The sequence below is a fragment of the Pagrus major genome, chromosome 18 (genome assembly GCF_040436345.1).
Source record: "Pagrus major chromosome 18, Pma_NU_1.0".
Classification (NCBI taxonomy): domain Eukaryota; kingdom Metazoa; phylum Chordata; class Actinopteri; order Spariformes; family Sparidae; genus Pagrus; species Pagrus major.
In genome coordinates this window covers 16,922,481-16,937,600 of record NC_133232.1, presented here as the reverse complement: position 1 = coordinate 16,937,600, position 15,120 = coordinate 16,922,481, and the positions used below count along the sequence as shown (strand labels likewise).

The following is a 15,120-nucleotide window of genomic DNA, read 5'->3' as shown; positions in this document are numbered from 1 at the left end:
CTGAAATTGGCCATTATTTCTCAAATTTGTAGTTACTGACAATGTATGAAAACTGTTCTGTGAACAGACTCTCTCTCTCTCTCTCTCTCCCTCCGCCATCTCTTCACTTGCTAACTAAATTAATGACAGAGACTCTCCAGCAACACATTGCAATTTCACGCTCAATTTGAGGGGCACAAATAGTACAGAACATCCCACATTTCAGTCTTTTCTTTCTTTCTTTCTTTCTTTCTTTCTTTCTCTGGTTTAATTTCCCATCTCTCTTCATCTCTTGCTCTCTTTTCCTCTACACCTAACCCCCCGTCTTCTCTCCTGCCCTTCACTTCCTCTTCCCGCTCCACATTTTTGAGGATTACGTAAATCAATTAATGAAATAACACAAACCAATGACCCCGTCCCCACCCCTTTCTGTCCCGGCTGTTTATTTCTCGCTCTCTTGTTAATTTCGGAGGGCTAATGGTGTGGGTAATTGAATGGTGTATTTTAGGTCGCATCGCCGTGTTGCTCTGTCAATGGCTTTGGTAAGCACTGAGAAGGCACCTCTCTCTGCTGTGATTCACTCATTCAGTGTGTTTTTTCACACTACGTAACCTTTAGTTCATATGCAGCTTAGTATGTGTGTAGTTATGCACAGTGGACATTTGTTTTGAGGATGTTTTCAGGCCACAGAGAGGAAGCCTCATTTTTAGATGAAATATGACTTTCTCATCTGTTTTCAGGAGGCGGTGTTGTGTGTGTTTGTCTTGACTGTGTGTTGGTTGGTGGAGGCATAATTTTGGCCGAGGGCAGACTATGTAGAGCATGGCAATTCATTATGAGCCATTTTTAAATAAATTAAAAATGTGTATTTTAGGAGAAAATGTTAAATAAGGCAAAGAACACACATTAGTTTGCTATGTTTTGGACACATTATAAAGTTATTTTAGTGACTACATTCATTGAAACATTGAAATGTGATTTGGATTACAATATGCTAATACACAGGGGGATAATGGTCCAATGCTTTACTCCATGCATTAGTTTGACGCTTCAGTTGAATTAACCAGGTACCTCAGAGACTACTGAAGGTGTTTTACAGTGTTTTTAAAGCATCGAGCAGGTTTATTACATATTCAGTCTCCTGAAGCACAGAGTCATGTTTTCTCTGGCCTTATTCAGACAGAATCAGGCATTGTGGCAATTTCCTGCAGGGTTGTCCTGCGGTCTGTTTGTGTGATGGAATTTTGTTCCAGTATATCCAAAACTACACTGAATGGCTTATTTATGGCATGGCTGTGTTTGGTCAGTTGTCCATGTTTGTGTCACAGTATCTCGAACTGATAAAATATAATATAATCCGGCCAGCAAAATTATTTTTTATTTCTAGTTGTTTCACACCCATTTAAACTACACCTATGCAATTGAAATAAGAACTTCAGTTCTTTAAAAAAAGAAAAAAAAGAAAAACACGAGTTGCCTTTTATTTTGAAGGAGACTAGTCACAGGAAATGCACTGTGTTCAGTTACCATCGCTGTCGTTCATCACAAATGCAATTTTTTTTTCGACATTTGTAGACAGCAGATTCATTATTTTATATGTCAGGGAGTAGGTTTATTCAGTCTGTTGGAGTATTGAACAATAAGGAGCTGCTAGATGATAGGATGCACACCTCCAACTTCACAGTGAGGTAACAACTCCCTTTCCCTCATTAACGTTATCAGGTTGTCTATTATGACTGAGTTTAAATTCGACATATTGCCAATTAGGCACTTTTGCTTTTCGCTTCGATAACAAATCCTCCGCTACTGTCTCGTCAGTCAGCTCTCATAACTCTCTCCACGCTAAAAGTTAAATGTGACTCCTGTTACTCTGTGCTGCGACTCTCATGCTGCCCCACTGTTGCAGGGAGTAGACACACCCGGCAGTTTGTAATCATAGCATCCGTCGACGTACTGCTGATTTTAAGTAAAACAGTGATGGGGGTGGTGGACAGATAACACCAGGAACACTGACTACCATGGCAAGCCTGTTGCAAAGGTTAAATGAGATATTTTATTTATAAGGAAAAAGATTTGCACTGTCAAAAACTAATGTTCATACAGATGTATAATTCTGATTGCATTTTGCTTGTCAGTAAAAATGTATTTACTTTGTTAGTTCGGACAAGGTTTGAATAAGTAAGAGTAGGAAGAAAGATTTGCCCCAACCTGCACTTGCATTTTTGTAATATTATGTTTATAATGGAAATAAAAACTACATTTTCAGAAATATTGCACTTTCTTGTAGTAGTTGAAGTGGCCCTCCGACGAGATGACAATACCAGAATCGCCCCACAAGCTAATTTGAGTTTGAGGGAGACAGCATTTGCATGTAGGATATTCTGTAAAGTGTGTGAACATGTTTGGTGAATGCTGACACATCAACTTTTACTTCCAACTTAGGTAGGAGAACGTGAAATCGAGGAGGTGATAAGATGTGAAAAGTGCGCAAAATGAGGCAGAACTATTGTATGTCTCAATATATGAGTCAGACTGTGCCAAAGCACAGTCTTAAATGTTTCCCTTTTTTTGTCCCTATGGTGCTGTTGCTTCATAACGAACCCAGTGGAAACGTTTCCTCTTCCCAGACAGTCCCATTTCTATTTATTTGTCCGTGACATTCTGAATGTTTTATTCGGAACATGCGTCACTGAAATTGGCCATTATTTTTCAAAATTGTAGTCAGTAGAAAATATATGAAAACTGTGTGTTCTGTGAATGACGGGCTCTCTCTCTCTCTGTCTCTGTCTTTCACTCTCTGTCTTTGATAATGTTAATTTTTGAATGTTTTGAATTAAGATTCTAATATTGGTAAGTGCAGCTTTAATGATGCATTATTAATGCATGTGTAAGAACGCGTCTGCATGTTTAGGAGAATTGAAATGTATGTTTATGTGAAAAACAGTTGTTTGAAGCAGATGAATCTCCAGACATTTCAATCTAAATGCTCCATTCACTATCCCTGCAGCTAGCAAGGCCAAAAATGAGCTTAAGATGATGGATGGGTGTTTGTGTTTGTATGTGTGTACTGAGAATACTGACACATCTGTGTACAGATTACAGTCTTCTCACTGCACGCGTAGCCATATTGCCCTACAATAATTTTTCACAGTGCTCAGTGTATATTTTGAGAGTATTACATCTGATCTTGTGGACAACAGGTGCAGTACTGCTATCCACATACAGTGTCCAGTATACATGGTGTGTGACTACAGACGTATGTATAGCCATGAGGGTGTTTTCCACCTTTCTGCGTGTGGCAGTGATGGAACAGTTTGTCAGAGCATTGAAAGATAACGGCAGTAACGGTCATATTTCCTCCTCCAGTTGGACAGAGAGTGACACATAACCCCAGAAATGATGACAAACTGTGTGTGTATATCTGTGCGTGCGTACTGTAGGAACTCTGTGCATCCTGTTCAGCGTGTCAGCATTTGTTGTTGTGAAAGTGAGATTGAGACAAGAGCTAAAATGAGGAAGATGCAGATTGTATCTGTGTTAGATTCATAAAATGATAACATGAATGTCTGAAGAGTGACATTGTGTAGCATTGTGTATACATGTGTGTGTGTGTGTGTGTCTGTGTGAATGGTTTGAGTGTACATAGGATGCATACACCGACATATGTGTGTCTGCTTGTAAGTGTGTTATGATGAAGATACCCATACATTCTTATTTATTCTGACAGAGTGATGAATTCTGGGTATTGGGGGCTATAATGGTCCATTGAGAGAGACAGAATGTTTGTATCTCTGTGTGGAGGAGGGAGAAAGTAGGTAAGGTAGATAGGCAGATAGATAGAAAGATGGATGGATGGATACTTACTACTGCTGGGTATTAGATCTCTGTCTGGTATGAACAGCTTGTATCCGTAATGTTTCTCTAAAACGTCCGGCAGGATCTCCAGAGCAAATGTTTCCTCATCACTGCTCGACCTGCTAGTGAAAAGAAAAATGATCATGGCTCCAGATTCAAAATCAAATACACTATCAGTTAAAGGAGCAGCTGGTAGTGGCTGCTAATGCTAAAGTTAAAGGGTTAACACTCAAACAGTGCATCAAGCTAGATGATGTCACATTACACAATTTCTGGGCATTTAAGATGATTTTTTATGTGACAGTGAAATACCCTTATTCACTGTATGTTCAAGGGTGAGATGTAAAGATCGATACCGATGTGATATCGTTTAGTATGGAGCTGGAGCAAAGAGGAGGTTAGCTTAGCTTAGCATACAGACTAAAAGTCTAAATAAAAATCTATAAGACTTTAGACTATCACAATGTGTCAACACAACAGAAGTGTAATAAAGACAATGTGTGATGTAAGGGGAAGTAACTGTTGTAACTGTTTCTTGACAAACACCAGTTATCCATCCGCCCCCTATACTTCAGTGTACAGTAGTCTGTGTGACAACATGTTACCAAACCTGGCAACCTCACTTCGTGCTGCTCAGCACAGTTTATCACTTTAGAGAGAGCCAGGCTAACTTTTTCCACCAACTTCCAGTTTTGATGCTAAGCCAGACTAGCCACGTCATACCTCAAGCTCCACACTTACTGCACCAAAATTAGATAGTATTAATCTTCTCATCACTCTCTCAGAAAGAAAGTAAATCACTGTATTTCCCAAATAGTTGGAGCAATGGAAGTTGTTTTAAATCATAACGAGCCTGTAATGTCACAACATACATGAGTGCTGTTGTGACTCACGTGAGTGCAACAACCAGTGTTGTTAGCAGGAGAAGAAAGCATACATATGTACAAAGTAACTGACCTGCCCAAAGAGTCTAGGTCCACTTTAGTATAGGACAGATAGGCGTCATACTCCTTATTATCTGTGAAGAGAGAGACATGCAGACGGAACATCAGTAGAAGGCAGGTAGACGTCTTTTTGAAAACCACTCAGTTTGACTTATTCTGAACACTTCTGCATCTGGGGCTGCACAATTAGTAAGAATTAGTCAATAGTCAGAACAAAACAGCATGAAAGTCAACGACTGTGATGTTCTTGCATTTAAGTCTTTTTCTCCAGATGTCAGAAAATAAGTTTGGTCAAATGTCACATCATTATGATTTATTTTTACATTTTTTTCTGAAAAAAATGTGAAAAAAGGATTGTCAACAATATAACAATCGTAATGTCTGTTATAATAATCACAATATTATTATTTTTACCATATCATGTAATCATTCTTGTATCACATCACTGGTTATATTTACATTTAAGTAAATAACACTGCTCAACTTCTCAGCTAACATTTCACTGTGCTGATCTGATCAAAACACAAATGACATTTTATTTTTGTTGCTGTTAAGAATGTATCTACATTATTTGTAAGTGAGTGATAGTTTCTAATCACTCCTACGTGTGGAATTGATGAGACCGAGAGGCTGTTTACACTTGGTATCGACATGCTTCCTGAGTGATCAGATCACAAGTGGACAGCTCCAAGTACAGATGTGAACACCCCCAAGACGCATTGAGGAGACACTTGAGAGAAGCCACAACAACAGGCCGAGTGGATCACACACTGTCTGATTTTCGTTTGGGCTCTCATAACCTGCCAATGTTGGCAGCAGATGTTTGTGAACACACTGCCTGTTTCAACTAACCATTGAACTGTCAACCGCATTAACCCCAGACTCCCTTACGAATCGCGTGCTTTTAAGGGTTGTTGCATGAGGAGAAACGAGATCTGAAGTGAGATCTGATCACAAGTGGCTGCTCAAGGCACACATTAATATCCGGTGTGAACTGACAGACTTAGAGCTGTTCGCTTGTGATCGGATCACTCAGGACAGACGTTAATAACAGGTCTGGATTCCCTCTAAAGGGAATGAGGAAAATAGTTTGGGGCACGAGATCTTGGGAATACCCTGCTGAGGAAGGCAGAGTGATTTAGGACTTTAATTTGAGTTTGAAATGTGAAATGTATTTGCTTCTATGACAATTTTACATTTGACAGGTACTGTGCAAAATGAAGCCCATCATTATCCCCTCAATGGATGACAAAAACAAAAAAATCTGCTCAATCAACAGAGAAAAACACATTTTTCACGTTGGTGCTTGCCTTTCCTAACTGCCATATTTGACTTGAATGAGTGAATTTGTATCATTTGTGCTTTTCATTGCCTCACCAACACTTACTTCCTTATTGAAAGCGAGTGCTGCCGTCTTCCATGCTTGTCGTTCTTTGCTCTTTCTTGTGTAGTATGTATGTTGATATAATCTCTCTGTCTAAGCACAGCTGTTTTATGATTGTCCTGAAGGGAAACGAGCACACAAATAGGCTTACCATCTTCAGTTTCATCACTCCCAAAGTGTCTCCTGTAGCAGAGCATGATCTCCAGGTTGTAACACTTATAAAGTGCCGTCAGAACCCCCAGCAGCAACAATATGACGCCCAGACCACCAGCCAACTCCAGACGATACATATCTACAGTGAGAGAGATACAGCAGAGGCAGGAGTGGAAAAGAAATCAATGAGATTTATATCAGTTAATGTGCAACAGACCACTGACAGCAAGGTAAAAACAAAATTATCACACATTTTTCCTGTTTAAAACAAGGTATTCCTGCAGCTCAGTTGAGCTGATTTTTATTTGTGCTTTTTACAATCTGGTTTGCTCACCCCCGAGTTATGTGAAGTCAATCTGCAACTGCGATTTGACTTCAGGAAATATAAAAAATAAAGACTTCAATGACCCTCAGATTGGCAAATTTTCTAAATCGATGACTGAGGGAATCATCACAGAGCTCGCACAAATAAAACGTTCAGACAAACAGGATTGGTTGTTGCCAGCGTTCTTGCCAATAAAACACACTGAATTGACTGAATGAGGCACAAAAAGACACACACACACACACACACACACACACACACACACACACACTGAGTCAGGCCTGTCAGACATGTTAACATGGCTTGTGTAAAACCACAAAAACAAGATTGCTGTCAAGAGCTAATTCAAAGGGCGCTAATTATTAATGTTCCTTTGCTTCATTTGCTCATTCATAAATTCACTTTGGACTTCTACAGGGAGGTCAGAGGCTGAATGAATATCACAGTCAGGCTAAAATCAAAGCACCATTAGGCACAATGCTGCTGTCAACAATGAAAGAAATGACTCACTGTAACATGAAATGATTATTAGGAGAGCAAACTGAATTTACAAAACACTCTGCGGCTCACTCATTGCCGAGGTTTATCGGCTTGTCTGGTTGAGCCAAAGTCAAAGTCGAACATATAAGACTTACATTCACCAGGAGGCAAATAGAGGCCTGAGATACGTGTGTTGCTCTGTTTCTGCTTCATATGTGAGTAAAGTAGGCAAATTGTTTGCCAACTTGTTAGCCATTAGAACTTATTATTTTTATTTTGGTTAGTTAGTTTATAGTAGTTCCTGGTTTTGTGCAGTTCTGCTGAATCGAGACTATGTACCTTCGACTAGAGACAATACGACAAGTAGCGTCAGAAAGTCATCAAACTGATTCAGTTATAACAGTAATTTCTTTCTTTACAGCTGTTAACTGTTTAATGTTTACAGTAGCTAACATCATAACCATAACTACTTACAACTACAACTTAGTAGTCTTAAAATAATAAAGTTTGTGTTTGGGCTGCCTTGAAATGTTAAGTTGACTGATTCGAGAAAACAAGTTGAGGTAATTTTGTAATGATCACAACAAATAAACATGATATTAATTCAGTTGTACTTAAATGCTATAGTTTATTTAACTTAACAATACAGTTTGCTAGGGACACAATTATTGGTGATGCTTCAAGTGCTCAGTAGAACTAGAGTGAGTAATAACGTTATAATCGTTATAACTCATAATGCACCGGCGTTACTTTCAAGGCTTCACCCCTAAATTCCACCAGATCCGCGTTCGGTTTGACTCCGATCCAATCTGATAGGTTTCACTCCAGTCTATGTGTTTACTTCCACGGGCTCCACTGTGTTGCGTATCTGCTCCGCTGCAGCTCCGGCAGTCCGTACCCTTCCGTACCAGATACGCAGGGCTTCTGTTTCTGCTGGATGCCGGAGCATGGCGCAACAATTCAGCTGATTTTTGTGCTGGCGTCAACAGAGTGTTTTATTATGAAAATTAACCGGATGTTATGTTGTTGCTTCGGTGTCTCACTTCCTGTCTGCCTGTGGTGAAGTTAACCCAGTTTCCATTGACCTAACGGCTCAGTTACACGTCATCCTTTAAGCTTTTTTTTTTATTTTTTTATTTAGTGTAGTGTAATGAAGTGTTTGCAACTTATGAGTTTCACTTATGAGGGGGAAAGGCTTCAAAGAAGATGACTAAGACTGGTTTGGCAGATCTGCATAGAGCATATTGCCCCACCTCCAATAAAGAGCAGCACACAGCTTCTTCTGTTAGCTTTTAAATGGGAAGCTTGTGGGACTGTCTCTAATGCAGTGAATGAGCTATCTGCAGATGGGACTGACATTTTAATGGCTTGCATTTATGTGTTTCTGGTCTATGTTGATGATTTTGATGAGAGTGTTTGGTGCTGGTCTAATGGTATAAGTTAAAGTCACTGTATCAAAATGGAATTGACAGAAAAAGAAGGACCCGCCCGTGTTATTCTGTGTTTCAAAGACCTGTCGATTATAAATTGGCAAAAAGCACAAAGTCAGCCTCAACACGAAGTATACCGCAAATGACCTCATGTCAGCGTGTTAGACACACAAAAACACATACACACACAAAGAGATCATGTATGTGTGTGTGTGTGTGTTTGTGTGTGTATGAATGATAGTGCTATCATAGGCAATATGAGTGGATAGGAGATTAATGGAACATGGCTGGTGAATGACACCATGGGAAATATGATCTATTACTCTCTCTCTCTCTCTCTCTCTCCCACACACACACACACACACACCAACTTGTCTCGTTCCTATGACTTTCCTTGAACTATTTCATTTGAAAACCAGTGTTTATTGCTTGTCTTAGTCATGGCAAGTGTAACCACTGTAACCACACATTGCCTTATGCTGTGTGATGAGGAATTGTAATTTGTAATTGTCACATTTTATTTGCATCAGTAAAGTAAGTAAATGATGATTTCTTTTTTGACTGCGTTCTAACTGAGCCTGAGGTCCGACCCCCACAGTATCAGTGTGTCATCATGGGCTGGTTTTTGTTGCCACCTGGGAGAACAGCGCCACCTACTGGTCTGGTGAGCAGTCACATGTAATTATCCACAGAGAATATAATCTCTTTACTATCCTCTGTTTCTGTTTGGTTTGTATGATCTCACAACTATTAATTTTTTTTATGAATGACAACATTGAAGTTACAGATTAATGTCAAAACAGTCTATTGAAGAGTGTCAGAGTGAGACAGACAGACAGAAAGACAGACTTTTCCATGTTTAATTATTATTCTTCCCTTTTTTTATTACTTAACCCGAGAATAGTCCTTCTGCTGGTTGTAGTATCGAATTAAATGACGTAAGATGTAGAATTTTAAGGACAAAACTTAAGATCTGAGGCCTTCTTAAAAATAGTTAGAATAGGTATAATGTTTTTTGTTTTTCTCCCAAATGCACCTGTTTTTATTTACCACCGTGGTATACAATCTGTCTGAAGTTACCACGTTTCACCAGTAGACGTCTCTCCAACTCTACTCTGAGCTGCTCCACCATCTTTACTCACACACAGAGTCACTATATAGTAGAAGGAGGTGGGACAGCGACAGAGAGGGGGAAAGGGAGGGGGATAGGGAGGGGGATAGGGAGGGAGAGATGGAATGGCTATCCGAGGGAAAAGAAAAATAGTAAAATTTAACTAATTACCAAATATTTGCTCTACAGTAAAGTGAGCTCAGATTGCTTCCATTAGTAATGAGGCCCATTTAGAAGCCTCCGCCTCTCTCTCCGTCTCCCCCTGCCTCCATCCATCCCTCTGTCCTTCCCCCAGTGTTCCTCTCTTCCTCTCTCTGTTCTTCTCCACTCGCTCTATCACCACTCGCTCCTTCATCCATCTTTCTCAGATATTTTCCATTAGTAATGAGTCACTTGCCGCCGTCTCCTGATATCAATGCACAGGAAAATGGGAGCAGGATTTGAACGTTGAATCTTAAGTACGCTTTTTACTTATTAGGCACAGAAGGAGTAGTCAGCGCCACCGATAATGGTGGTGTGAGTGTCTGCCTGTGTGAGGCGGCATGTGATAAGGAAAATTTGAGATTTTACAGAACTTTTCTCCTGGTTGTGACACCACCTTGTTTATTTTGACAACCTTTGCTGTCTTTCTCTATTAGTTTTCATTTGCTTCCACTGGCTGTATGAGAAGTGCAATTAGCATCTGTTGCCAAAGCAATCTGTCGAAAAATCAACATTAATAATTATGAAATAAAAATAGCCTTAAAGCTTGTGTCCCAAACGTCCCATCTGCCCCATATTTCAATTTGGAACCACCATGAGATGCTGAAATGCATCAAGAAGCAGTTTCTTTTAAGGTTACTCGAAGCCAAAGAAAAGCTGTCTCTACACTATTAAAGTGACCAGAAAAAACTCAACTTCCCTCTAAACTTAAGTCAGCATACAGTAGAGTCGAAATAATGTCCTCAGAAACAATGAAGATGAACAGAGGAAGTCCTTCCTTCAGGTCTGTGCTACCAACAGGTTATTGTGTCTGATTAGACCCATTTTCAGAAAGACTGCACTTGGATGACACCTCCCTCATTCTCCCTTTGGTTTTGTTGCTCCCATTATGGTGGGAAAACTCACACCTTTGTTTTTATTGTTAGTTCATGAAGAACTGTGACCTCACATGATGCCAACATAGCTCCATCCAACCTGAACCTCAGCAGAGGTCCGATCACCCAGGAGAGCGTGTCCTCCCCAGAAAACCGACTATATGGGTCAAAAATGAAAGCAGCCTATTATTACCTATATTTATGTTTGTTTTTAGGCAGCAGTATCTCACAGCTGTAGTTATTGGTAAAGCTTCAAAGGAGGAAGTGAGGAAAAATAGTATAAAGAGTGAAAAGTCCAGAGGGAAGAGGTCAGGGATGGACGGTCAGGTTAAACAAGCACTGGACTTTTTTGCAGAAGACCGCTGTTCATGTCCACTGTGAAACCAGAAGTCAACAGTGAGTTCTTCTAACTTACTGATGTCGTGAAGTTACGTCATGTACAAAACCCAATGTAAGTTATTTAGGTAATGAAGGTTGTTTGTAATTTAGGAGGTTACATAAGTAACATAGTAATTTTAAGAGAAACCCCAACGTTTTCCTAAACCTAACCAAGTAATTTACTTGCCTAAACCTAACAAAGTAGTTTTTGTTCCTAAACCTAACCAAGTAATTTACTTGCCTAAACCTAACAAAGTAGTTTTTGTTCCTAAACCTAACCAAACAGCGACCATACGACAAAAGTCCAGCACATGTGTCACTGTTAAGCTGCAACAGTCATGTTTTTTTTTTTTTCCGGAACAGTGACATATGTCATTTTGGGAGTTGCTGACAATCGACCTATTCATTTGATTGGGTATGAGGATGTGTTGGGCCAGAATGTGCAAAACACCTGTGTGGATGTGCAGGGCCTTAAAAAAAATGTAAATATCTACAGTTCCATGACAAATGGCCAACTCCATCTGCTGAAGAAGGTCTTGCGATCTGATCAAATGCTCCAAACCAGCTGGTGAATGGACATTGTATTCAGATAAACGCTTTTCACAAGAAGTTAGAGACAAGAAAAAGTGACTCTTCTTGGAAAAAGTTAGGCTTACTGGAGAAGTGCCAAGCATGCAACGCTAAGTAGATATTCACACTCAATGGCCTGTCTACACTTTCAAAATTCGAGTGTCTCGTGCCTGAATAAAATCCAAAAGCGGTTTAAGCCACTTTCGTATACACTTATCCAAATCTCTGATGGCAGATCACAAATCTGAGTCCATCTGTCTTGTTTCTCCCGGGCTACAAGTATAGAGGGTGTTTGGTAAATGCCAAAAAAGCAAGTGGAGGAAGAATAACTTTGCACACTAGCAGTTTATTTACAGAAATAGCAAACGGAGACAGGGAGAGCAGGGGCTAATTTCACAATAATTCCATTGACTTTAGCTGTTGTTATCATAGGGGAGATACCTGTGATTGGGTATCTGTACAGAGCGCCCACTCAGGTGATGTATAGATGTTCGCACCTTAGAGAGACTGATGCATTCACACCTTTCAACATCGGGCTCGAATGCATCTTTAACCTCCTCTTGGGGTGGGGTTTGATCAGTGTGATTGATCAAAGCTTCCTGGATGCAGCTGCACTTTTGCGCTGTTATTCCACAGCTATCTGATCGGTCCAAGACACTTGAAGTGACAAAGTGCAAATGGGGTCAAAGGGAATGTTTGGGTGTATCAATCTCTACTTTTTGCCTCTGGATGAAGCAGATAAGATAGGAACCTGTTGTGAACCAAAACAGAAACCTTTGAGTGACATTGTCGAAATCATGTCGTCCGTCTGTCCTTCTGTTTGTCATCTTCTCTCAATCCCTCCTCTCTCCTGTCATCTCTTTCCGTCCGTCTCTCTCCCTCCGTTTGTCTTTCTAGTAAGCCTCTCGTCATGGTGGCTGAAGGCAGCTCTTTCTGCTCTGTCAGTTACAATAAGTGGATGTGTATGGTGTGTCTACTGTAGGTGTGTGCATGCGTGTGTGAGTGCATGCGCTCAACATAGACGCATCAGCCCATTACATTGGGTCACTGCGGGGTGAGAGCACACCCTAATTCAATCACACACACAGTGCATGAAATCAAGCTTTGATAACTTGTGCTAACTTAGGACAACTTGTGCTTTGTTTAGGCTGTCATGTTGTGTTCAGGCGCCCAAATGTGACCCTGTTATCTTCAAGGCATTCAGGCCAGGAAGTGCTGGGATAGACTGCTGGCTAGTTAGCCCGGTTAGTGAACTTTTACTAAAGTAGCCGACTATAGTTTACTGGAGTTCAATTCTAAGGTTACTTGGTCACTGACAATGAAGTCTTTTCTACACATCACTGTAAAATACATTGTCACTGTTTTTAGTTCAGTTTCTTTAAGTTCAATCTGTTGCTGGTTCAACAGTTTCATCAGCCAGTCCTCATCAAAAAAATTTCCATATCGGTCGACTATGAAAGCAGCTTATTACCATCCATATTTACGTTTGTTGTTAGGCGGCGACCTCTTGGGCTATAATAATTACTACAGCTGCAAAGGAGGAAGTGAGGAGAAGTATTATAAAGAGTGAAAAGTCTGTATAGGAAGGAGGTCGGGGATGGAGGATCAGGTTAAACAAGCCCAGGTCCAGCGTGGCCAAAAGTTCCTGTGGAAAAGTCCAACAAGTATTCACTGACAGCTTTCAATTTCTGATTGAAAACTGCATGTCATTTTTTGTCATATGATGCATTATCTGAGCTGATGTTAACCCTCATGCAACTGAGGTTTTTTTTTACTTCCATATGAAAAACTGCCATAAAAATACTATATATTAATAATATTTTAAACTTTCACTGGGTTACATTTTTCAACCAACATCAGTCCTGATAATAACAACCAGATATTCATTCATTTTCAGGGTTTTAACCCTTTAAATACCAGTTTGTTTACACGATGCCACTGTTTTTTTAAATGGAAAAAAACACAAACATTTTTTATATTCCATAGACTTAAAACTTTTTTGACATGGAACATTTTTTTGTACTGAATGTGGTCTTTTTTCAGTTGCACAAGAGTTAAGTTTTATTATGAGGCAAAGCGCCCTATAGGACACAAGGGAAACAGCATGTATTTGGCCTGTATGCAAAATATTCATTAATACAGCCAAAATGATGCAAAAATGAAAGTTAAAAAACATAAAATGTATCAACAGTTGCATGAGGGTTAACGTGTCCCTCTGTCCCTCATCACCCCAGAACCTGTCCCAGCTGTCCTGTCTGTTGTTGAGGTTTCTGCTCTGATGTTGCCGTCTCTAATCCCTCAGACAATGTCATTAAGTTTTAAATATATCTGAAAAAATCCCATTTACACTTCCAATCAAATTAATGTAAGGGCAATGTAGTTTTAGTTGTAATAAATCCTCCTCAGCTGGCTCTTTAGCAAAAAAAATCTCAAATTGAGGTGCCTACTGATGAGCTAAAATACTTTCTGCATCGACGGAATGATAATTGCCCTGTAGGGGGTGAATTACAGTGAATGGGGGATTCTTTTCCAGGTTAAAGCTATTATCTCTTGCTCATTTTTTCTAAATTTATACTGATCACAGTGAAGGAGATGTAGATAAAGAGAAGCAGGCAAGAGGGAGTTTAAAGCTTTGAGACAACTATTGCTAAATTAAGAGATAAATGGGAGGGAAGGGAGACGGAGGGAGAGGGAAGCCTGACTGTGTTTGAGACTTTCACACCACTTCATTTAGCATCAACAGGAGACGCACATGAAGGGATACTTTCAACAGTATTCATGTGTGTTCCTTCATACTGTGTGTGTGTAGCACAGCACCATGCTTTCCAACAGCCCCTTAACAGTTGATGCCTCCCATGAGGGGAAGGTATATGTCTCTGCGTGTGTGCATCCGGTCTGATCACACACACATACAGAATGTGCTGCCTATTGTTTTCGCGTAAAGCTTTGTACACAAACACACACACACACACTCACACACACATATTTCCTGTATTCATCCAAGTAATTACAGTGTGAAATAATGACGACCCTGCACTTCCCTTCCAGACCCCCTCTGGAGGTGTGTGTGTCTCTGTGATCCCGTGTGTGTGTTTGCGCCTGTGTGCGAGAGTCCCCGGGGTGCTAGTTAAGTATAGTAAGATAGATTTGACACCCAAGGCATTCAGCGCGAGTCAGACGGGGAGAGAGAAAGACCTGTTTTTAGTCCTCCTCTCCCCCCCCCTCCCCGTGTCTCTTCTTTTCTCTTTTTCCTCCTCACTTTGTCTCTCCCAATTTTCTCGTACACCCCTCACCTTCCCCATCTTTATCTCTCGGTCCGCATCTATTATTTCTCCCTTGTTCTCCGTTTTCTTGCCTCGTTCTGTCTCCCGCCGTTTCTGCGCCTGTTTATCTCTTGCCACATCCCACCCCCCCCAATTCTCCCTGTCCCTGCCT

General features: G+C 40.3%; 1 protein-coding gene across 1 annotated transcript in view; it reads right to left on the bottom strand.

Annotated features, from left to right (window-relative positions):
* il1rapl2 (interleukin 1 receptor accessory protein-like 2) overlaps window positions 1-15,120 on the bottom strand; it is a 429,626-nt gene that overhangs the window by 7,113 nt on the left and 407,393 nt on the right. Inside the window, exons 10-12 of the mRNA XM_073487133.1 lie at window positions 6,314-6,454; window positions 4,792-4,852; window positions 3,844-3,953 (exon numbers count right to left, since the gene is read on the bottom strand). Of these exons, the coding sequence (XP_073343234.1) occupies window positions 3,844-3,953; window positions 4,792-4,852; window positions 6,314-6,454 (312 nt within the window). The remainder of the gene's footprint in view (window positions 1-3,843; window positions 3,954-4,791; window positions 4,853-6,313; window positions 6,455-15,120) is intronic.